A 24,661-nucleotide genomic window follows, 5' to 3' on the forward strand; every position below is an offset into this window, starting at 1 on the left:
ATATTTTTCTGGGCATTTTTAAGCCTTTAATTGATAGGACAGATGAGCGTGAAGGGGGAGAGAGAGAGGGAGTGACATGCAGCAAAGGGCCACAGGCTGGAGTCGAACCCGGGCCGCTGCGGCAACAGCCTTGTACATGGGGCGCCTGCTCTACCACTAAGCCACTGACGCCCCAAATAACCCATCTTAACGTATTTGCAGATACCGTGTACCAGTCCGATACCAGCGTTTCTTTTTTATACACTTAATATATGTTAACCTGAGTGCAGTTCACCGTGACTGCATTAATGTCTTTTATTTTGGAAATACTTAGTTTTTTCTGATGTCATAGCCGATGAAACTTTTTTATGTCTTCACTAAGAGCTGTGCGATATATCGATATCATGATATGAGTCTAGATATCATCAAGAATTTGGATAGCCTGAGTGTTGTCTTTTCCTTGTTTTAAAGGCTGCATTACAGTAAAGTGATGTAATTTTATGAACCTATCAGACAGTTCTAGCTGTCCTATTATTGGCCTTATTTATATTCCCTTCATGCACAAAAATACATATGTCCATTTCCAATGTTTTATACATCACTGCCCTCAAATTTCTTAGTCGTCTCCTAGGGTTGTGTCTCGCTTGAACTATGCTACACTGCCTCCACAATTTGCGGTGGTACTGCTCTATTTCGTCCGTATCCGTAAGCTTTCAGAAAACATGCACAAATACAGATAAAAAGAACACAAAGTATGGACAGAAGGCTCCGTCCATATCCATCTCTGTATCTTACATTGAGCACTAATGAGCCCTTAGTCATTATATCCACATTACTAATGATTGTTTTTTAAAAAAAATGTCAGTGTAAATATTTGATAAAAGCACCAATAGTCAACCCTACAATGTCATTGCAATTTCAATATTGAGGTATTTGGTTAAAAAATATTTTGATATTTGATTTTTTTCTGTATTGCCCAGTCCTATTGCCGCTTCAAAGCCGCTACCTGAACCCCTGAAAATAGGTCTAAATGATGATTGTTGCATTCCTAAAGTAAAAAACATGAGGAGAGAGAGGTATGACATTGAAGAGTGGTTCCTGGCCTGAATGTCTTAACCCCCATACAGATTTTCCCATTTGTACGCATTATTGGCAATACTTAAATCCACCCATAAATTCAATTAAATTAAATATATTCATCAGTCATCTTTGGGTGTAATGGTACTTAGATTTGTCCCAAACTATTTTTCACTGGACTGTGGTTGGTTTGGCACATATTTTCTTTGGTTTAGTGGGCTCTCAGTTCCAAATAATTATTGTTGAAAGAGTGTAATATAGACTAATTAGTTGTACCGTAGGTCTCTTTAAAGGTAAGTAATGATAAGATAATTGTTATAGCATTATATTTTATAAATAATGTTTGACTACTATGATTCACTGTATAATTAAAAAAACTACTAGTTTAAAATGCAATGAAGAGCACTTCAACAGTATCCATATTAAATTCTCACAGCGTCCAAAAGCCAAAGAATTAAAAAGGGCAGTATAAGCCAGATGAGGTTAAGGGACCAGTATTTATAACATAATAATGAATGCATGTATTTTTATCATGCAGGCTTTTCAAAGAAAAAGGGAAAACTTAACTAAAAGAAAGAAAAAACTGTGTAATGAATAATAATAGAAATTAATAATAAAATAAAAATAAGCCCCAGTTATCCTCAAAGGCTGAAGATCTGCCAAAATATACTACACAAATACTCAAACATCGATCTGGACCCCCTGCTGTTATACCAACTTTAGTGATGTCACAGGGGAAATGAACTCTTTTGCTCATGAAATAAAAGAAGAAATGGAGGAAAAAGGGAAAATGCAATGTCCCTCCTCCTCCTCCTCCTCCTCCTCATTCTTCCCTCATGTTGTCTCTTCATGTTGAGTTCATCCACACGGCTGCATTTGGCCAGCGGGCAGCAAACTTCAAAGAGTGTGAAATTGAATGTCTAGACGTCACCCTGTCCTCCACACACACACACACACACACACACACACACACACACACACACACACACACACCTCAGTTCTCTGTCCTCCGGACAATCTCTTTTCTCGCCCTTTATACTCAACAATAACAAACACAGCACCGTGCAGTCTGTTTGTTTGATAGCAGTTATTTATTTATTTCACATAGAGAGCAACAGAAAACCTATTTGCTCTTTTGATTCACAATGCATTTACAATACAAGACTCCAGACTGAGTCTTTACACTAGTTGCTTTGGTGCTCTTTTCATTTACTATCTTCCGTATACAGTTGGTTGCAGCCGGACATTCCTTGACAAATTGGTGCGTGGCTGTCTTTGTTATGTGCTGTTTCATTACAAAACAGTTAAAGGTTCACTAATCAATATTTCTTCCATTAACAATGAATCGAATGTGTACATGTAATGTGTAATGTAAAGTCAGAGCCTTTTGGCCCTTTTTGAGTTCTTGTCTGGTTCAGCTCTGACAAACCCACTGTAAACTTCCAGCTCAGCACCGTAATATGTCAGGTGTGTTTTAACTCTATGTTCCCTCAGACGTCAACACCGTCAAGGCAGCTTGCTGTTATGCCTCATTTCCACTAGGGCTGGACTATTTGGTTGTCCACTGTAAACAGTACCCCTTCAGCATAGGCGGGATTGTCAGCTGATCGCTATAGCAAAGCCATGTGAAACTGCCATGACATCATCATCAACATCTTCAACATCTTTAATGGACAAACAGAGGAACGTCTGCACTTCAGTTGTGCAACATGGTTTTACAGTCTGCTTAAATGTAGGTGGGGTTGTTACCGGATAGAATTAGACCTGTCATTGCTTAATCCAGCTCTTGCCATGTTTCCTTTTCACCACTGATGCAGAGAAGTATCTGCACCTCGCTGATCATCCTAGAGTGTTTCTCTGTGCCAATAAATAGGATACTTAAAATAACAGGTTTACGCAGCCAGTCCTTGTAGAGCAAGAGTGACGATTCTCTCTTGACCAATCAACAGATTGCAGTGTGTCTAGCTTCACCTTTAAAATTTAGGAGCAGTGTACTAGATACTTCAACAGAGGGGGGAAGAAAGAACGAAAAACAGAATGGAATGGTTCTGTTCATAGCATCCACAACTTCTGACAAATTAAACACAAAAATAACTGTGCTAATGCGTAACGAACTGAACTAAATTGAACGTGGACTGAACTGAACTGGGCTGCATGGTGGAAACAAGGCCTAAGATGGTACTAAAAAAAGTCCCAGTTAGCAGTACTGTCCTAAACTTTTGTTAAAACCTAAACAGAGGGAGTTGAGTTGAGCAGAGCTGCGCCGTACAATGCAGTGGAAATGTGGCATTAGTTAACAGCACGATTTTGCCAAAGTTAAGCTCTGCTCCAAAGATTAGCATAGATTTACTTTGTCTATGTCAGGAAATTCACTGATTGCTGCAGATGACTTTAAATTAATTGATTTTGGTCCTAAATTTTGTGGCTATTTAGGTTTTCTTGCAAAGATTGTTTTCTATGCACATCAGTACAGTGACGATACGGTAGGGTTAACGATCATTTCAAGGAGTTAAGACAGAAATCAAATGTCCATCAGGCAGCCAGATTATAGTTGCTCTGGAGCAACCAGAGAAGCGTTAATTGGATTTTTACTCCCATATGTGAGTGAGCTGCCCTGAATTTAAATGAGAACTAAAATCAGAGCAGTTTGTGAAACCGATGATGATAATCGTTGAAGACCTTAGTGGCCGACTGCTCTCGAGTGTGGAGGGATGTTTGCTCCCACTTCAACCCAGATACTTGTGATTCCTGTGTATCCCCCTCATCTGTAGTTTTCACGGGTACCCGCTCATCGCCGAACCCTCACCCGCTGTAAGTAGATCAGCCTTAACAACGAAGATGAGCCGTGAGATGGGTTGTCTGTGAGCCCAGCAGGGGGGAGGAGAGGAGGGTGAGGCAGTAAAACAGCACTCTCTTTCAGCCGGATCACATGTCACTCTTCCTCTTCCTCGCTCTCTCTCCAGGGAATCACCTCTCTCTTTTACTGTCTATCAAACTCCTGTCTTTTTCACTCTCATCTCACCTCTAATTATTAATGTCCCTTCTCCTTTTCCTCACTCAGTTCACTCTCGTTTTCCTCCAGTGCGATTAATCCCATTACACAAAGTTTTCATCTTTTTCCCCCTGCTCTCTTGCTTCAGTGTTTCATCATCCAGTTTTTATTCTCTCTTCGTCTCCCTCTTCTTCACTCTGCTGTTATTTTTATGAAAATCGGAATATATATTTTTATTCGCAAAGTACAAGTTGGGTTGGCAGTGAAAAGTTTGCTCAAGCTGCTAAAAATGTAAAGGTTCAGATGTCAGAAGCAGCCAGCAGAAATGTGATCAGGCAAAGTGAATTACCAATACATTTTTCCACCCTGGAACAAGGCTGTTAACCCCTAACTGCTCAGTGGCCACCAAGACACAACTGAACAAAATGCCCACCTGTGTTTGAGCTGGTGTGTTGAGATTTATACAGTCGGTTCCTTTATTCTAACTGATTCAGCCACTGGATGTTTTGGAGCATCCAACAAAGAGTCAGATGTGTTGCTCTGTTAAAACTGAGACTCCTGGGCAGTAAAAAAATATATGATCTTCAGAACCAAAGAACAAATAGCATTAGTTGCAACTCATAGTAAGTCTGCTGTTTTTCAAATTTGGGTTACTGTTGGTGTGAATTCTCTCAGCAGGAGTGTTACAGCTTGTCTTTGTTAGATCCAGCACTGGGGGAGGGTGTACAGTAGACTGATAGATAGACAGACAAGAGGGGGTTTGCAGCAAAAAGGTGCAAATTGAAGCAGTTTTCGGCTGAATGAAGAAGGGATGACAGGCGGAGCAGTGGAGCAAACTCATCTGGTTTCCTGATAATGAAGTGAAACTGCAGGAGCGAAGGAGGGCAGACCGAAGGGTTGAAAAGAGAGAGACACAAAGGAATAAAAATTACTTCATTTCTTTCCATACATACAGATCACTTTGTTTCTGTAACATATAACACACAGCCTGCCGCCTTTATGAATTCATAAGAGCAGAGAGAGGTCTGCGTCAGAGAGCACTGCTGAAATCTGGGTCACGCATCACAGTGAGGCATCTTCACCTCTTTTTCAAAACCACTTTTCACATTCGTATGAAGCTGCAGCCTGTGTGCATGTGATTGTGTTTGTTCTGTTCTTTCAAACAAGCTGCTGAAATGCATCAGATCTCAGACTGTGTTTGCTGTGGGGGAGGAGAGGGAGGTGAAATCCCACCTCTGTCACTCAGGAACAATTCCCATCAGGCCGTTAGAACGAGTCAGCGTTAACGCCGGGCCACAGTTCAGTGCTTTGCAGACTTTGCTGGACACACACTGCCTGCAGGCGAAGACACTCGCCTTTTTAAGTGGTCTCATTTGAATATTTATTAAATCCACAATAGATATGGCATTTTACACCTGCTCACATTATTATTTATTTCATTCTTGTACAAGCTGGGGTTTATTTTTGTACTTTTGGCGCCTACAGTGTTTCTAAAATTTTACTTACCAACAACTTTGCTGATACAATGATGTTGATACAGAAGTCTGGCAGCATTACAAATTTAGAATCTCTGAACTTAAAAATCTCTGATACAGTCTGGGGTTTGGCGGTATTAAAATTCCTCTCCTGACCATATTGCTTTAAGAAAAACAACGAAACACGCAATCATTGTCCAAAAAGTAACTAAAGAGAGATTATACAAGGTACAACTCCAATGGAATGTCATTCCATCAGCTCCTTTTAATTTAGTCCTTTTTTGCATCTTCTTACATTGTTGGCTGCTGCTTTATAATTGTCCATGTTTCTGGATGGTTCTGGTAATCCATGGTTTCTGATTGTGGAATAATTTAACTGTCCACACATTTCGCCCTCAACAAGACAGCAGTGTGGCTGCTTCTCCCTAAAACGGGCAGCGCCACACTTCAGCTGCCTCTACGGCGTATAGCAGTTTGCTACAGCAGGAATGGGACAGCACCTCACACTCCAACCATCACACCAGTCCATATTCACCATAAAGCACATCAATAAATCAGCTCAGTCAACTGGTGGGGTTATTTTCATTAAATAATAAGTTGAAAGGTCCAGTATGTAGGATGTAGGAGAATATATGGGCATGCAGCATAATATTCATAACTATATTTTCATTTAGTGTATAATAAACTGAAATTAATCCTTGCTTTTTTCATTACCTTGGAATGTGGCGTTTATACAGTATTTACATATTGAGAGGGTCCTCGTCCATGGAGTCCACCATGTTGTTTCTACAGTAACCTAGAACGGACCAACCAAACTCTGGCTCTAGACAGGGCCAGTTGCATTTTTGTGTCAGCCACAGTAGTTCTTCTACATGCTTGGCACACGGGAGAGTTTCATTTGGTTGCAATCTGCTGTCTCACCACTAGATGCTTAAGAAACCCTGCCCACTGGATCTTTAATTGCCCTTTACGGTTTCGCCACAGTCGACTGTCATGATTATATTTTTTTGCCTTTACAAAAGCTCCAATAATTGAGGGTTGATTACACACCGTGGAGGGAGTTTTGGTTTAGCTGCTCTTTGTGGATCGATTTGGTGGCAGACTCGGGTATTCTTTTAGATGGTGAGTTTTAAGATGGCAGTGAATATTAGTGTAGTTTCTATCTTAAGTCCCAACTTGTTAGTCCACAACTTACAAATCACATAGTTCACATTCTCTGGTTATCCTTTCTTGTTCAGTTTAAAACCAAAGAAATTTCCAGATAGGCACATCTACGTGAGATCTGACATCATTCCTGCTCGAGTTAGGGCTACATGGGTTATTATGTACAGACATATACTAGCATATTGTTACTTCTTTTTGATATGTCACAACAAGGACAAAAGAGACTGAGTGTAGCGCAAACCTCAAAGCAGGAGTCACATAGTTAAATATCTTTATGTTATCGTGGACACATGGGTGCCATTATCGTGGCCAACAGCTGTTGTGTGGAATGATAATCTCTTCATATCTTCCAAGCCTAATATAGTCGCCCATTGCATTGGAAAATAGTGTGAGCACATCAAGACTTGATTATTAACTGGGTAAATTAGGCTACTGCCCCAGGGCCCGGACCTCCAGGGGCCCCCAGAAGGGCCTCATAATGCCTTCTGTTTTATAATGTGATCATGAGGCCCACTTTTTAAGATGGCCCCTGTGTCAAAATTGAGTTTTAAGACCTTCATTATTTCAGTTTTATGCTTATATTTTGCATTCTCTTAAATGAATGTGTTAAATCAAATTACCACAGAGTGATATCTGGGACCAGCCAGGTAAACCCTGATTCCAGATGGCAAATATGATATTAAAACCCTAAGTACTGTATGTTTAGTTAACTATGTGCTCACAGTTTCCACTTCATTTATAATAATCACTCAACAGGGGGCAGATTTCCTCCTATTTACTAACATGGGTCACATGTCTCAGTAAATACAGCGTCAAGGACTGACTTGCTGCTGAAACCCAACAACAGAGGTATTAGACTGGAGGGTTGTCGTAAAGGTTGAACTCCACTGATGGAGGATCTCTCTCTCTCTCTCTCTCACCCACCCACACACACACACACACACACACACACACACATACATACATTCAAACACACACACACCAGTCCGGATGCTGAATACACACTCCCAGTGCGGATCAGTTCAGCTCAGCATGTTGAAACAGACACCAGGCTGCTCTTTGTTTTAATTATTGTACGGAAGCTTGTTTCAAATCCACCTGCCAATCTGTCACACACACACACACACACACACACACACACACACACACACACACCCTCCACCCTGCCACTCCCTCTCTGTATTATCTGCAGATAAAACCCTTCCAGTGAGGCGTTGCAGATTTCATTTGAATGTGTAAATTCCAATTAGGATTAGCTTGTTTTCTCTGCCAGTGCTGATAGCGGCTTTAGCATGTCGCTGGAGGAAGTGTCGGCCTACTGGAACTCATGATAGACAAGCTGATGAGGCCAGATTAGCTCCTTTCAGCTGTGTGTGTTTGTGTGCGGGTGTGTGTGGGTGATGCTCTTCATAGCTGAAACTAATTAGCAGGTTGTCTCTACTGTGGAGGGGACGAGCACCAACACGCTGCCTGGATAATTGTACACTTCTAGATATCCATTTGTCCATTTTGACAGACCCCACAGCTGCATGTGTGGATGTCCTGCAGTGTGACAGGAAGTGTGTGTGAAGTGATCTCAAGAGTGAATAGTGCAGCTGTAGAGAAACAACACATGTAGAGATGGATGTAGGAGGTTAGAGCTGCTCTGAACCATTTTTGACCACTAGGGATTTTTTTGTAAATACTGTAACATATTCATCAGAGTCAGAATCCAGTTTATTGCTTAGTAGCTATTCACATACAAGATTTTTTTGGGGGTTATTAGTGCAATAAACAATAATCATAGTAAGTAGAAATAAATATATAAAAATAAATACTGCAAAAAAGAGAGAGATATATAGATTAGAAGACAATTGCAATAAAACTATGAAAAAAAAGAAGTGCAACTAATTATTTTTAATTATTGATTGATCTGTTTTTAATCACTAAGACTCATCCCATTGCCAACCCAACCTAAGTCTTAAAAATTTCAAACAGCAGTCACAATATCATGTAATTGATATTTTAGGATTACTAAAATTGTCAGCTGCTATATTCTCTACTAGGAAAACCAGCCGATGTATGCTTAATTTGATTTTTCAATCTCAAATACATATTACCATGCCAAAAGAGGTGGGTAGTTTCCATTTCTGATAAATTAAAAAGAAATCACAAATGAAAGAAATAAAGCATTGGGATAAAGTCACATTTGGTTTTGATAGACTCATTAAGGTTCATTTAGGACATCCAGCCAATGTGCACTAAGAGAGGCATTAATATTTCGGTCTATTTGGTCTAATTTAGTGTTCATTTTGTCTGATTTTTTTGTTTTGTTTTGTTTTTGATTTAGTCTAAGTCTCCTGTTTCAAATGTTTTTGTCACCTTTAGTCTTAGACAAAGCAAAAGAAACATAACTTTTTTGATGTAGGTTTAGTCAGTGAAAACTGTTAACAATTGAGTCTTTTTTAGTCACCAGATTACAAACCAAAACCAATAATTCTGTTATCTTAAACTTTATTTCATTCATTTTCTTAAAACTACATTCAAGTCTTGTCTTTTTTGTCAACAACATTGCATTTTGATATAGTCACAGTCAGTCTCTCCAGGATTTCACGATGTTGCAATCTCAATTACACAAATTCAGCCAATACCTATGCTTTCTGCGCGACCTTGCAATTTTGTCCAATCACTGCAGCTTTACTGCAAATTTGACTATTTTAAACAATTTTATTTCACTGTAGAGCTGTGTACAGCGAAATGATCTGATCATACGGAGATCTGTGACTGACACACACTCACAGGGCTAACTGTTAGCTTCACACAGCAAATTTACCCTAACAGTTATTTACAGGTTCAACTACATTCGAGCCGTTTTGCTGTCGGTGTGAAATTAACAGCCGGGATGTTTATGGCTGCTGCAGGGCTTCTGCCCAAGTGGCCATTATGACATACAGTGATGAGATCACGTTGTGCTGTGTTAGCTCGTGCTGTTCAGGCAAAGAGTTCAGCTATTGCTGCCCCCCAAACCATCACAAACAGGTTCTAATACTATGGGAAACACTGAATACTCAAAATGATAAGCTCCGTATCCGAGACAGCATCTCGTTCATCATTTTTTACATGCCCACGCAATTTTCATTGTAAAAATGTGTTTAATGACGTATGTACTGTCTAGTCATTGTCTCAGCTTAGTCATGGAAAAAAAAGAGTTGGTGACACATATATTTAGTTGTAGTTTTCATCGAAATATCCCAAAATATTGAAATAAACAGTAGTTTAAATGTCAGCTCATCTTGTCTCTTAAAAAATAAAAAGGTATTCCAACTTATTAGACACAAGACGACTCTTATACCCAGTGAGCTTAGCTCTCAACCACCATCAGCCAAGATTTTAGTACTGATTGAAACACGGTCATCTGACTTTAATTCTGTTCTTCATCCTTAAGTTGTGTCACCTAATGGGTTTAATGTCGATGGTTGACGGGTCACAGCTGCACAGTCCCACTCTTACCTTAGTCAGTCATGTTAATGATTGAAAGCACACACAAATGCACAATCTAGCAATTCTGTAATGACTGTCGTCTTCCTTCACACACGTTACCACACAAACACACACAGTCTTACTGAGTGAGCACACACAATAATTGGCTGTTAGTGGCATTAGTGTAGGAAGAGTTATGTCTGCTCATTTGGAAGATTAAAAGCCAACCCAAATGGATGTCATCCCCCTAGTGACACACACACACACACACACACACACACACACACACACACACACACATACAAAGTAATGGAGATTAGTTGTGTTAATGTGTCAGTGTGTGGCCCAGGTGAATTATAATGCTCTTCAATAGTAAAGTGTGTTATTCGGGGACACAAACACACTCACCCTTGTGCCCCTTACCCTACACACACACACACACACACACACACACACAAACACACACTGTAAATGACAGACACCCCTCTATTAGAGCCTTACTGGTCCCAGTGGGCCTCTCTCTGTGGTGGAGAGTCTCTCCCGGCGGCCGTTAAGCAGCAGCAGAGCTTTCATTAGGACGCCACTCGTGTCCTCAGAACGCCACCAGACAATTAGCTCATTCACTTAGAGCAGCTTTATGTTGCTGTTAATGGCTCTATTTCACACCAGCCCTATTTCTTCATTTTCTGGTTCTCTCCCATGAATCTCCAACATTACAGCTGTTGTCCATCATCTTACTGCTGATGTCGAGGACAGGGCTTTGTTTGTCCCTGTTTAGTTTAGTACAAGATATATAGAGATTAACTGTAGTCAGTCAGCTGATTCAACAACAAATCAACTTTGAAATGATCATTCACAGTCGTGACAAATTTCTAAACTTCTCGGTTGTTTCACCACTTTATCACTGGTAGTTACACTGATCCAGATTAACTGGGTTATTTAGCTGCTGCTCCATTCTGTACCAACCCACTGAGAGGTTAATACGTCTTACAGTAATTAATGCAGATTCCTTCAACTGTGTAAGCACAAAGTCAGTCTCAACTCTCTAATCAATCCAGACTTCATAATAATTAAAAAAAAAAAAAAATCAGGATGACTGAATCAAAATCCACATATGGCAGCATTTCAGTTAACATCCCCGTCTGTTCCTTTTGAGTCACTGCTGAGATTCATTCCAAGACTTTAGGCCAACGCGGTCAGTTTATCATCAGGAGCTGATCTGCTTTGATTATACAACCTGGAATTAGGCTACCGTGAAGTGATCAAGGGGGGTAAGTAACAGTGTGTGAGTTTGTGTGTCAGAATTCTTACCACAGTGATGGCTTAGAAGAATATCTTGGTTGTGTCCTCTCTCTGGATGAAGCTCTCAGACCTGCATTATCTCAATGTGTTGTACAGTATGTCTACAACTGCTTATTTTTTTCATTATCTGGTCAGAGCATTAATATAGTAGCAAACCACGGTTTACTATGTAAATATATAATGGAGTAATGGTGTCCTGAGCAGAGAATGAAGTCATGCTCCCTCTGTGTGTTGTAAGCTGAGCTCCTCTGCTCTTAGTTGTGGTAAACTGGTCTGGCCTTGCATGCATGTTAGTGAGTGTTTGTCCAACTAGCTAGCCCATCACCGCCACTTTGCACTACACTTATACTGTAGAGACCCTTTAAGCAGTGCTGTAATGAATAAACTGCACAGTAGCATGGTAATCTAGTTTACTGAACTTGGATTGAAACATTGAATTCAGATGGTGGTGTAGTAACTACTTGTAGGACACGTTGTCAAGCAACACGACTGGCAGGCTAACTGCTGATATCCTATCTAGTCAGCATCATGCTGGCATCAAACAGCCAAAGTACTTTGCCAGTTGCCAGCAGGACAATGCATTTGTACAATTAACCCCTGAGTCACAGCTGACTGCAGACCTCAGCACATCTCTCTTAAGGATTAGTTTATACCCTGACAGGGTTGGTTATATAAAACTGGATGACGCAACCCAGCTAATGTGATAGCTTGCTTCATTTTGGATTCTATGTCTCGCCATTCCCTCAAAGGTCAGCCCTGTCAAGATGGTTTGCAACTGGTAATATGGCCTCCACAAGCAAATCTACTAATTGCAGCAATGTCATTGAAATGATTTTGGCTTGAAATGTCGCTGTTATAATTGCTGTAAATCTGAAAATAAGGCCAAAGTTGTGATAAAGCAGAATTTTCTCCTAACAACGAAACACTTTGTTGTCTTTGGACAATTTACACACTAAACATCAGTGTTTTTCTGCCCTGCCTCTTGTGTCGATGCGCTGCGTGTGTCATCCCGGAGTCTCTTTGTTGTCACTGTTTCCTCATCAATATTCACAGTGTTGATAATGAATTATGGCTGCCGGCTGCTGCTGCAGCTCTAATTGTCTCCGGTGGAGCTCGGCTCCCCGGCATCCTCCTGTTAATTGCGTGTTTTTAGCTCAACTAAAACATGTTATTATGATCGGGCCCCGGGGTGGAACAGCTAAATACACCCACACACACACAGAAACACATGTACTGAACATATAGATTGGTTAGACACAGGCATTTACACACGCACACTGTTATTCACACACGGGAGAAAATCTATTCTCATAATGCTGTTGAGTCCTAAAGGCTCGTTTCTTGGATAAATGCTGCTGAATGTGTTTGTGTCGTCTTCAAACTACTGCCATAATCTCACCCCTAGTTTGATTTGAAGATGTTTTTAACAAAAATGTTTTAATTTAATATGAAATCATACTTGTTTGTGGCTGACAGAAATCAAACCCCTCAGCCAACTTTGCCTTTCATCAGCCTATTTTGAGCTAATGTTTCAGCTGAATCAACCCACTCACTGCTGCAGGCCAATGAAACATTAACTGTATTGTTACCTGCCTTTAAGCAAGCCAAAGTTCAATTAAATCTGAGCAACCTGAGAATAAAGTTTCTGTCAGAGACCTCAGAGAAAATATTGGCTACACTCTGCAAAGAACACAGGGAGAATAGACTTATTTGTATAGGCTGAGACCCAATTTAGTGTATTGATTGTCTTTGTTCCATGAATATGAATCAGTACAACGGGTTTACTGGGTTCGAAAGTACTGCAAGTAAGTGTGTTTTGTCTCCGCAGATAAAGTTAGGCCTTAAAACAAACACTGCAGAGCGGTTCTAGATTGGCAAAGCAAGATTTTGGGGTCATGCAGGGACATATTTGGTAGGCACAGTGCTACCTGACTGAATGTGTTGTTTAGTTATTTGTCACCTCTGCTGTCTGCTGTGTGTTCCCTCCTGACACCTGCTGACAGCCGCACACACATCCATCAGTTTGGACTTAAGTGTGCGTGATCGGCGTGTCTGATTTTGCTACTTTCTCTGGCTTCATTTGTCCTGCTGTCAGTCACAGATTTGTGGGGGTTACTTTGGATACGGTGTTACGCTGCCTGGAACCACAGCGGCTGTTCAGGGTGGTTAGTCAGTCCGTTAGTGACTTTACATGAGCTAACCTGCTTACTATAAAAATTTGCACCCTGGTAGCTGAGAGGTTTTGAGTGCCGGCCACCCTCAGTTCAAGTTTAACCAGGGACCTTTGTTGCTATCATCCCCCATCTCTAATTCTCAACCCTCATTTCATGGCATCTCTTTACAGCTGCCCATCTCTCTTATAAAGCTATAGAATGTCAAAAACAAACTTAAACTCAAGGATAGTCTCCATATATATCCCCTACCACTGACTTCTTTCTGGAATCTTTGCTAATCTATTTGAACTGGAAAAGTGTTATCAAGGCGATGCCTCCTCATCTTTGCTTTCAAGTCATGTTAAAGGTTCAGTGTTGGAAACCAACTTAATGAGTCTATTAGCTTCAGTTTTAGTGGATACCGTTAAGGTTAGGCCAAATACTTGGATGAAATTAGTATCTTCTACAGATAATGTACTTTTTAGGAGTATCATCTAAATAAAATGTGTTGATAGCCGTACATGGTACTGTAGCCGTACTGATGTAGGAACATCTTCATTTGGGCTGCTGTGTGCGGTCTGTTACTCTTGTGATCAAAAATAATCTGAGGTTCACCTCTGACAATGTTCTGTAAACCAATTTCTAATAAATAATAAATATAACAACATCCAATCACCCTGTATTAATTTCAGATTTAAAATAAAAACTCCTGGACAGTTCCAGGCCCTCAGGAAGTGCATTGGGCTTTAAAGGCAATTTTTGTAGTGGCCAAGCAGTGGAATTACAACTCCTGAGTCCATTAGGTTTAGGTCAAAAACACTTTCTCCCATAGACTTAGATTGGGAAAGAGACTTCTGGAAATCAGTGGATACATTTTTTAAGTATCACAACCCCTAAGAAATGACTTGTTTCGCAATCAGAATTTAAACCATACGGACCGATAACGTTGGGAAAGTCTAGAAAAGACGCAAGTTAGTAGAGCGCTAAATCAGAAGTAGCCCACTTGGCTGGCAGAAGTTTCTAGTGCGCTTGCCCTATGGGCCCAATGGTGCGGAAGCAGTGCCGATCGTATTTTCATACTGCAGAAATAGAGCTTTTTGGGCTTCATGGGCCACTGAACGACTTTCATAAACATTAACAGGAGCCTGCCTCCAACACTGTAACCAGGTCTGTTTATACATCCATGGTTAGGTACCATCCATTTCTGGGTAAAGTTGCACCTACTTCTGGTTTAAATCCTGCCCATTCTGAGCACAGATATGGATACAGGTCATTTAATTGGTTAAATAGATAGAGATACAGACAATGGTGCACTTGCTCATCCCTAGAAACTGTCCCTGATGTCTGAGTTCTCGTCCTGCACATTCTCTCTTCTGAAAAGCACCTTAGAAACGTGGTAACGTGTACATAACCAAGAAATGGCCTTTCTCAAGGAGGAATAGGAGGATATTTACTGTTGTTAGGGAAACTGTGTCTGTTGTTCACATGAGGTTTGACAAATCATGTTACTTTGTGTGGGCAGAGCCAGACATATGTAGGAGTCATAAAATCAAGACTTTGTTTTTGACCAGTACACTCTCCATTAGCAGTCCAGGCTTTGACTTCACATCTTTACATGTTTAGTAGCTGTTACCTTTTAGCCTACATCTCTTTACCTCCACTCACCCTCTCCTCTCTCACTCCATCTCTCTAATCACATTACCCTCCCAACCCCTCTGTCTCCCTCTCTGTCAGCCATAAAGCGTATTATCGAAGCCTGTATTCCATCGGGTAGATTGCTTCAGGCTTTGTGTTCTGCTCCTCTTATCCTCGCCGTCACTGGGGATAATTTCATCACAGCTCTCTTTGTGCCTGTTTGGCTTGTTTAATACAAGCAGCGTGTGTGTGTGTGTGTGTGTGTGTGTGTGTGTGTGTGTACACAGTATACTGTGTGTGTTTTGATATCGGGCATTAGCTTATTTTCCCTCTTGGGCTATTTTTTGCAGGGTGGCTTTGGGTTGAACATCCTCCCTCAGGGCTCAGCTGCAACACACACACACACACACACACACACACACACACACAAAAACACACAGTATAATGCAATAAACTGTCAGATGAGAGTTTCAGACGAGCATCATTTCACATTACAGAGCTTTGTGTGGGAGGATGGATAATACAAGCATGAAGTACTTAAACACACCGGCACTCATTTTCTCTCCCCCATCTCGTTCATTTTTTTTGTGTGTGTCTGTGTGTGTGTGTCTGTGTGTTTAACAGCCAGACTGGAGAGGAGAACTGAGGAGGTGAGGCAGGGGGGAGATGGGTAATGAGGGAGAGGTTAAGAGGTTGGTGAGAGTGATGAAGAAGAGGGTGGGTAAGAGTCTAAAGAGCCTGTTGAACTAACAGTATTTTTTATGTTTGCTTGTAGCCCTCTGTCAGTTTTTTGTAGTTAGAACATATTTAACTTTTTTATTGTTATTCTTTCTTTTTAATTAAATTTCGCCCAGCACCTGTGCCTTTATTGTTCTAGATTTCAGTCTTAAGACCTGTAGAAATACACTGTTGAGAGTAATGATTTGTTACTTATATGGGTTTACCACAAAAATACGCAACTACATCGTTAAATATTTTCAAAAGACATCTACTCTCTGTCCCTCACAGTCTGAGTAGTTACTCCACATGTCTGGTACACTGACCTTTATGTGTGAAATCAGTGAAGCGGAACTCATCTGGTAAATCATGACATTTAAGTCAATAATCATAATGTGTTTCCCCCTCATCTTCTGTTATTATCTCTGTCTTGTTTGTGTTTTGTCTCTGATAAAAGGCTCAGGTCACATTTAAAGTTGGCTCGTTGTTTTGAGTGTCATCAGACATGACATTTTTTTTGTAGAGTGGATAAACAGGTGGACTGTCACTGCTCTACTGTAACAAGGCATTAAGACCTGCAGTGTAAACTCAGCACTCAGAAAGGGAACAGCAGAGGGGATTATAAAAGGTCGCCTCCTCCTCCTCCTCCTGTGCAGTTGGAGCCATTTCCCGTCCCTCTGGGTCTGCACAACATCTGTTCGCAGGACTAATAGAATCACTGGGTCCAGTCTGACTGACAGGAACACACTCATGCACACACAAACACACACACACACACACACACACATCATCTCACTGGTTCTGTTCTGTTCTGTTCTGTTCTTTTTTAGGGAGGCAAAATGAAAACTAGCAACATTTTGATTGATGTTATCATAGCAAACACACACACACACACACACACACACACACACACACACACACACACACACACACACTGCAGACCTCTGCCATACAGCCACTCACCCACTCACTGTGCTCCAACTAAACTCCATTATGTCCATTAGCTTATCTGCACACAGAGATGTGAGGAGATCGAGGAGACTCCGATGACACAGCCGTCCCACGCAGGAATACAGAGTGCGTGTTTTAGAGTGTGTGTGACAGACAGAAAGTGTGGTAAAAACAGGTCAGAAACAGAGCCAAAAGGTCCATCTCTCTCTCTGCTGAGTGTCGTGCATGTGCTCAGTGAGCACTGTGAGGTCCTCTAATTAATCAGAGAGCAGCATATTGTTTTAAACACCAGTGAAACATAAATATAAGACTCAGTAATGATTAGAAATGAACAAGTTGTGACTTCTTATTGTTACCCAGAAGCTGTTTGTTCTCATTGATGTGCAAACTAATAGCTGATCAGGAAAGTCATTTTTACATTCAGTAAAATTGCACTTGTATGCATCAGTGCAGCAGACTTCAGCTCAATCAGTTTCATAGCTACAGCAATTAGTTGATACATCAGTCAACAGAGGATTAATCAGCAACATTTTTGACAATGAGTTCATTCATTTTATTTATTTTTTTAATATACTTTTTAATAATCACTTTGATCTTGGCTACCATTTTCTGTCTTCATCATTAATTGAGCAAATAATGGGATAAATAATGGAATCAGTTACTCTTTGCAAGCTTGACATTTAAAAATGAAATGAATTAATATAGGAAAAAAGGGGTTTAAATTTGTGTGCGTGTTTGTGTGTGTGTTACCTGTTTAGTCTGAATGAGGTATTGCTGTATTGTTAACACTGATTGATGCTGATGAAGGTGTTAATGATGTTTTTCAAAATGAAACCAGCTGTTGACCTACTTTGGGAACCTGGCAACCTAGCATTCATGTACCTCAACCACACACACCTACACATGCACAAAAACTGATTGGTGCTTCTGGCCAGATGGTGCTCTCCAGGAGGTCTCTAATGTCGGTGGTCTGTTTTCTCAGAAAGTTTGAAGGTGCTGTCAGGTTGCAGGTTGTGTACATATGAGTTCTGTGTTCCATGTCTTTAGACTTTCCAAAATTCATACATTTTACAACACGAAAATACTACCAGCTGAAGTATAAACTTTTCTTTGACAATAGGACCTTGTTCAAACATTCAGATTCAAAGTAGCTGGTTGTTTGCCATGCACATTGACTGTTAAGAAATCAAGCAGCAGAGTTGTCATCGCTGTTAAGTGCTTGATGTCTATGATGATACTCCTCTGCCCTCTTGTGGTTGCTTGTAGAAAGTGCAGCTGAGGTGAAAGAAATGATACTGCTTTGTAGAAATGGACAGACACATCGACTTATGGAATATACCGTTTGCTCAAATTCAAAGTGAAGAACTTCAAGCAGAATTTTTACGCCTCTGTTAGCGGCTATGAGGTTTTCTGTTTTTTTTAAATGTAGTGTTTGAGTTCCAGATGTTGAGTTGCAATTCCTACTTAGCTGGCTCATAGTAAGAGATGAGAGGATATGTGAAGAGAAAACAGGGTTTGTGTTATTGTTGTAGCTTTTAAGTACAATAACAGGCTTTGAACACTTCAGTGATGGAAAAAAACCATGAGTTCTAATGTTGAAGCTGCTTTGTGAAGTAATGTCACAGTGACACCTGTTGGTCAAACAGCTGTACTCACGACAAATGTGCTGCGCAGTCTGATGTTGATAAAATGACATCACTGTGTGACTGATGATGATATTTTTAATGGGTTAGCTGAAAAGTGATGTATTGTAATTATTAACAAATCTCCATCTTTTTCTCTCTCTTTCAGAAGGAGCTGAGCCTTCCCAGACGAGGCAGTTTGTAAGTACCCATCATCCCCTCTGTCTTCTGACCAATCAGAGGCAGTCCTCTCTGTTTTGTTACTGCTGTTGTTGTTGATTTCCAGAGGTGTCATCATGAAAATTTTGGAAAGCCTTGAGGGTGCAATGCAATGAACCAAACACAGATACGCACACCATGAGTGTGTATAAGGTGTGGTCTTGTGAATAGCAGCAAAAGAGATGCTTCTGTTCACCTTAAAACATTTTTGTTTGTCGATGGGGTTCTGGGAGTTTCTGCCTGGTGTGCAGTTCTAAGCAAGAGTTTAATACTACTGTTTGTGTGTTTTTAATCAGAATCTTGACCGTGCGTACTGTTATTAGCATAAAAATGACTTACTAGTCCTTTAAATATAACTAGGAAACCATGTTCCATGTGTATTTGTTCTGCTTCAGCTGTTAATCCTTATCAAGTTATACAGAGAGAGCTTCCAGTAAAGGGTTAAAGGACAAAGTTGAAAAGCCACTGGGTCCAGGTATGTGTGTGTGTGTGTGTGTGTGTGTGTGTGTACCAGAACAGCTGAGCATCCCACTGTGTAAAGATGCAGACCTATTTATAACAGACTGTGTGTATGTGTGTGCCAGGCAGCTAATTTATTGTCCAGTGCTGGAAAAGTTCTACATGTTTGGAAACAAAAGTCAGTGCTTCTGATGAACTGATGAAATACAAAGTTTGTCATCATGGTGTAATCATCATGACTCACTGTGGAGTTTCCCTGAGCTACCGTAAGCAGCACAACAACAGGGGTCACATAAGGTGCTCGTCAGGTCTTACAGCACTGCAGTTGAGATACAGGCCATAAGGACCTCATTACACAGCCGCTTAGCTGCATATTACCGTATTTTACACTCTGTAAATACTACTAGTATTGTGTTCCTGAATAGATGGAAAGGTTTACATTCACACGATCAGTATCCTGAATTTGATCATATTCAGGATATGCTTTTCACATGGAATATAGAGAAAGCTGGATATTCATCTCCCTGTGATGCTGTTATTCATGCTTCTTGTCATGTGTGGTGTTGCAGTCATGACTGTGACTGCTGCAGTTGAGGCCTTACATAAGCCTCTGAAACCAGGATATGATGTTCACATGCCAGCACATGACTAGGCCACTTCACATACCCGATTATTACCAGGTGTGCATGTAAAAGTACTTGCTGCATGACTGATATAATCAGCTTAACCTGTTATTTGTACAGCACTTGCACAATTATTACAAGCAGTGTGCAAGACCTGACATTTTTGAGAAAGGGCCCTCAGTGCAGTTTCAAGGATTAAGAAATTGAATGAAATGAGCAGAACTTTAACGGATAAAATGTATTTGTCACAAAGAACCAACAGAAAATGGTAGGCATTTCCACAAAATACATTATACAGGTTTCCTGCCATGAAAATCTGCAGTTTTTGTGTTGATTATTCAGAGATTTGCTGAGGTGCTTTGCAGAGAAAATTCTGTTTTTCCAATTCTTTTAGTATCCTAAATTGCTGTTGAACCCTAGCTATGATAATAATAACACGTATAAAATAAACTATAAACTATAAACTATGAGGTATGAATTGTGTGTGTAGCTGGAGTCCAAACCCCAAATAAAACAGCTTTTATCTCTCCCACATCTCCTCATTGATCTTTGAAGATACAGAGCTTCTTTATCAGATTCTTAATATCAGGCTAGAACCACAGGGGTCGGGTTGTGTGCGTCTATGTATGTATGTGTGTGTGTATGTGTGTGTGTGTGTGTTCATTGACTGGTAGTGTGTGTTCTCTTCAGGCTCTGCAGTGAGCTTAGAAGGCAGCATGTCGGCTGCTGTGAAGCCTCTGTGAGTCCGAGTCGACTCGGTGGGAGCGACAGTTGGCCAGCGGCGGCATCCTGCTGTCTGCTGAACGCAGCCTTAGCTCTTCTTAATGGACACAGTTCAGGAACTGATGGCACTGAAAGGAGGTCTGTCTTCTGTCTCTGATTGTCAAATCAAAGACAGACAGTCCTCTCTGGTTCACTCTCTCACTTTTTCACCGCTGAGATACTCTGTGTTTTTATTTTTGGGTTCTATTTCCCTCTTTAATCTCTCTCAGGTGCACATAAATCAGGTCAGATTATATTTTCATACAAGAGCTGCATCATAAAATTGGAAAAGCATGTCTCCTCCTGACATTATCAGAAGAAGCATTACTTTAATACAGTGTATTCTAATGGCTAGATGCTGTGTCAGTGGATACCATTGTATTCTATTGAGCCTGCCATTGATGGAATGGCCAATGGCAGTATTGCATCAGTCCATATAATATAGAAAAGTCATTATTCATGTATTAACGTATAGGCATTGTATGTTTCAGGAACTATTTTCTTTCTACCAAGCTACACCCGCCAACCATATCACTGTGCAGACGAAAGCATGCACTAGCTAGCCTTTAAGGAGCTTTTAGATGCATCTCACAGTCTTCATCAGCCAAAGAAAAACCTCAGAAAAAGCCAGCAGGTGGACCTATGATATGTCACGCATATTCCATAGTATTCTAATAATAATGATATTGCCAGAGATGTTAGCTGTTTACTGTACATTATGTGATATATTGATTGACAGCAGTTACATAGCTGTCCAATTAGGAAAGATTCGGACAACTGTTGCCATGGCATTTGGCAAAGTCTTTAGGTTGTTGACAAAAACTTGCTTTTGGCAACTTATTAAGTTTAGACTTTAATTAGATAAGGTTTTTAGATTAAAATTAGATTTAAAGAATGACTCATGTTATTCATAAATTATTCACACTGCTGTTTTTATATAAAAACTACAAATTGTTCTGTCCTAATGAGAGTGAACTGTGGCTTTTTAAGGCTGACAGCTCAGGAAGGGCTTAATAGAGACACAGAGGATATTTGTTTGCTGTTGGGTTTGTTCCTAATTTAATTTATCATCATAAACTTAACTGAATAAATCAATTAAATTTCTTCAATCAATTAGATTCCTCTTATGGCTATCAAGAAGACTAAGTCGTGTTGGCAAGGAGGAGCCCTTAGGAGAAATCTGACCGAAAATCAGTGCTTCAGGGTTTCATTTTAAACTGGCAACAGATTCCCATAAAACACACACACACACACACACACACTGGTCCAGATTGGTGTGTAATGACATTCTCGTGTCCTGTGGCTGCTCCTATGTCAGTTTAGTAATCACTCCACATTAACTCTGTGTGTGTGTGTGTGTGTGTGTGTGTGTGTGTGTGTGTGTGTGTGTGTGTGTGTGTGTGTGTAACCGTACCCTAGTCAGAGCCGTCTGTGATCCGGTCCATTGTTTATGAATTAGCAATCTGGCTTGTGAGCTGCATTTAGCCCATTAGGGTCAGCGGTGTCCCCGGGCTTCTCAGAAACCAGAACAGAGACAGAGAGAGGACAGCTGCTCTGATAATATCATGACAAAGTCCCCTCAGTCTATGTGTCAGAGAGAGGGCGAGATGTTTCCTTGTAAGGTTTGAATGTTCGATCAACACTGGAGCTTTACAGCTTCTACACGTTTTCAGAGGAAAATACCTGAAGTGGAAGATAAAGTGCATAAGTAGAAGTATACATTTATCTATAACTAGTAATTCACCTGTATCCTTAGTTTATATGTATCAAAAAGTTTTAGCATTTCCTGCTGCCAGATGACTAAGTCACAGTTTACAGTACAGGCTTCTCAGCTCTGAACATGATCTCATTACCTAGAAGCATATCTGAAGCCTTTTTTATGGGGGATAGTCCTTAATAAAACTTTTTTTTTTTGTTTGTTTTTTTAAAAAAAAAGGAAAGAAATAATATTCTACAAAAATTTGTTACAGTTGGTTAAATGTGAAAAAAGACTTCAAAGTTTTAAAAGTCAATTAAAAAAATGTAAAAAAAAAAAAGTTTTAGAAAGTCATCAAAATTCATTCATTAAAATAAGACAAAAAAGTATCTTTAAAAACCCAAAGTAAAACTTAACCCTAAAGTTTTTCTTAATTAGAAAAAAAAAATTCTTACAAAGCCAATAAAAAGTCATTTTAAAGGTAAATGCTTGTTTATTTAAAAAGTCATTTTAATGCTAAATTAAGGAAAAAACTTTTGAAGTCAAACAAAACTCATCAGAAATTAAGCTTGTTCCATGTCATTCAAAAAATAAGCCAATTTCTAAAAGTTCATGATAAAGTGCAAAAAAAAGAAACAGTTAAGCAAGGCCTGCATAGGTAGGATTTTAAGGGAAGGGGTTAAAAAGGATCCTTCAAACAAGTCATGTAACAATGAAATAATTTCTGCTTCTACGTGAGTGAGTAGTTTAACAAATCCATTTTTTATGCAATAAAAACTCTAAATGAAGATTATGAACACTTGAGACATCTCAGGCTTCACTCCTGTCTTCATATTCCCACCTCCCTCTCTCTCACACCCTCCTCCCTCCCTGTGTCTCTCCGTCCCTCTCACGGCTGGTTGTTGAGGACTCAGTCAGTCCTCTGGTCTCACAGTCGACAGTCTGATCACAGCTATCAGGCAAGCTGAGGCTTCCAGGAACTGAGGGGGATTATCTGGGCAGGCTGTACCCAGGGGAGGCACTCTGCTCCTGGGGACGTGCAGCCGGGAGCGTCCCTCTGAGCCTTTTTGTCAGATGGATCAGTGGCAGGAGCTGATGGTCCGCCACCACCAACTAGTCTGGACCTGAAGGATCAGGGTCCTCTGTATGATCAGACATGATGGAACTACGCAGAACTTAATGACTTCTGGATAATTTTTCATACAAGAGGACAAAGCCAGGGTGTTCTTCTTACTTTGGATTATTTAGAGGCAGACAAAATGAGTTGTTGTGGAATTATTATAGATTGAGTTTGCTTATTGAGCTCAGATAAATATGTGTGTGTGTGGTCTGCACATTGCTTCACAGACTGTGTGCGTGTGTGTGTGTTTTGAAGCAGTCTGTTAGTTTGTGACTCAGCAAGCCCGTGCTTGCTGGTGAAGGAACACTCTACCCCAGATACCTCACATAACTGTGTGTGTCTCTGTGTGGAGATAAGAGCAGGTGCTGACGTTACACACTCACACACTCACACAGGTCATTCCTTTATACATAAAAGTCAGTGGTTTGACTCATGGAGGAGTAACCGTGGGACACTTTTTGGTGGAGTGTGGAGCTGGAGGATGGACTGTACAGTATGTGTTTGACAGACAGATGAGCTGATGCAGTCCGGTGGATTATTAAAGATTACAGTTGAGCCTTTTGTCCCGGGACACGAGATGAAGAGGAGGAAGGAGAGAGCAGGAGCCCCACACCTTCACCTCCAGTAAGAGTGTGTGTGTGTGTGTGTGTGTGTGACAGAGAGAGATAATGCAGACAGGACTTATATCAAGACAATTTTCATTTGTAGCTACAGTACCGTTTACATCCAAATATTTTTACATTCAAAATATATTACCAAACAAAGACAAAGAGTCTGCAATCATGCTAGCAACGCTGGAAGGCTTCACTAATGCACAAAGTGTGCTTTGAGCTAAATGCTAACACCAGCAAACTAACATGCCCACAATTCAAACATGGCGATGTTTAGATAGAACCTTTACCATGTGTACCGTCTTATTTGATAACCAAATGTTAGCATGTTGGCATGCTGACATTTGGTAATTAGCATAAAACACAAATTACAGCTAGCTTTGCGCATAATGGGTCAAAAAGTATTGGAGAAACTGAAATTTTGAACTGATGGTTGGTAATCTGACTGCCAGATAGTTTGTTACACAGAACCATCTGAGAAACCGTCATTGGAAACAGTTTGGAAAAGCAAAAGGGCAGGCACTTCCAAAAAAATACGTGGCAGGGGATTGGATGAACCATTGATCACTGTCGCCATCACTGAAGAGCAAAAACATCTTTTCCACGTAGGAAACCCTTCAATGCTGTTTTTTCTCTCTTCTTTCA

The 24,661-nt window shown here is 40.4% G+C and overlaps 1 protein-coding gene across 6 annotated transcripts in view; it reads left to right on the top strand.

The window, feature by feature from the left end:
• Window positions 1–24,661, top strand: part of mast2 (microtubule associated serine/threonine kinase 2) — a 212,418-nt gene that overhangs the window by 112,059 nt on the left and 75,698 nt on the right. For 4 of the 6 annotated variants that reach the window (XM_050054358.1, XM_050054362.1, XM_050054360.1 and 1 more), the window contains one exon: window positions 18,696–18,727. In XM_050054358.1, the coding sequence (XP_049910315.1) occupies window positions 18,696–18,727 (32 nt within the window). Of the gene's footprint in view, window positions 1–18,695; window positions 18,728–21,655; window positions 24,030–24,661 lie in introns of those variants that run through there. The other 2 variants (XM_050054361.1, XM_050054363.1) reach the window with 2 other exon arrangements.

This window comes from Epinephelus moara, chromosome 10 (assembly GCF_006386435.1).
Source record: "Epinephelus moara isolate mb chromosome 10, YSFRI_EMoa_1.0, whole genome shotgun sequence".
NCBI lineage: Eukaryota > Metazoa > Chordata > Actinopteri > Perciformes > Serranidae > Epinephelus > Epinephelus moara.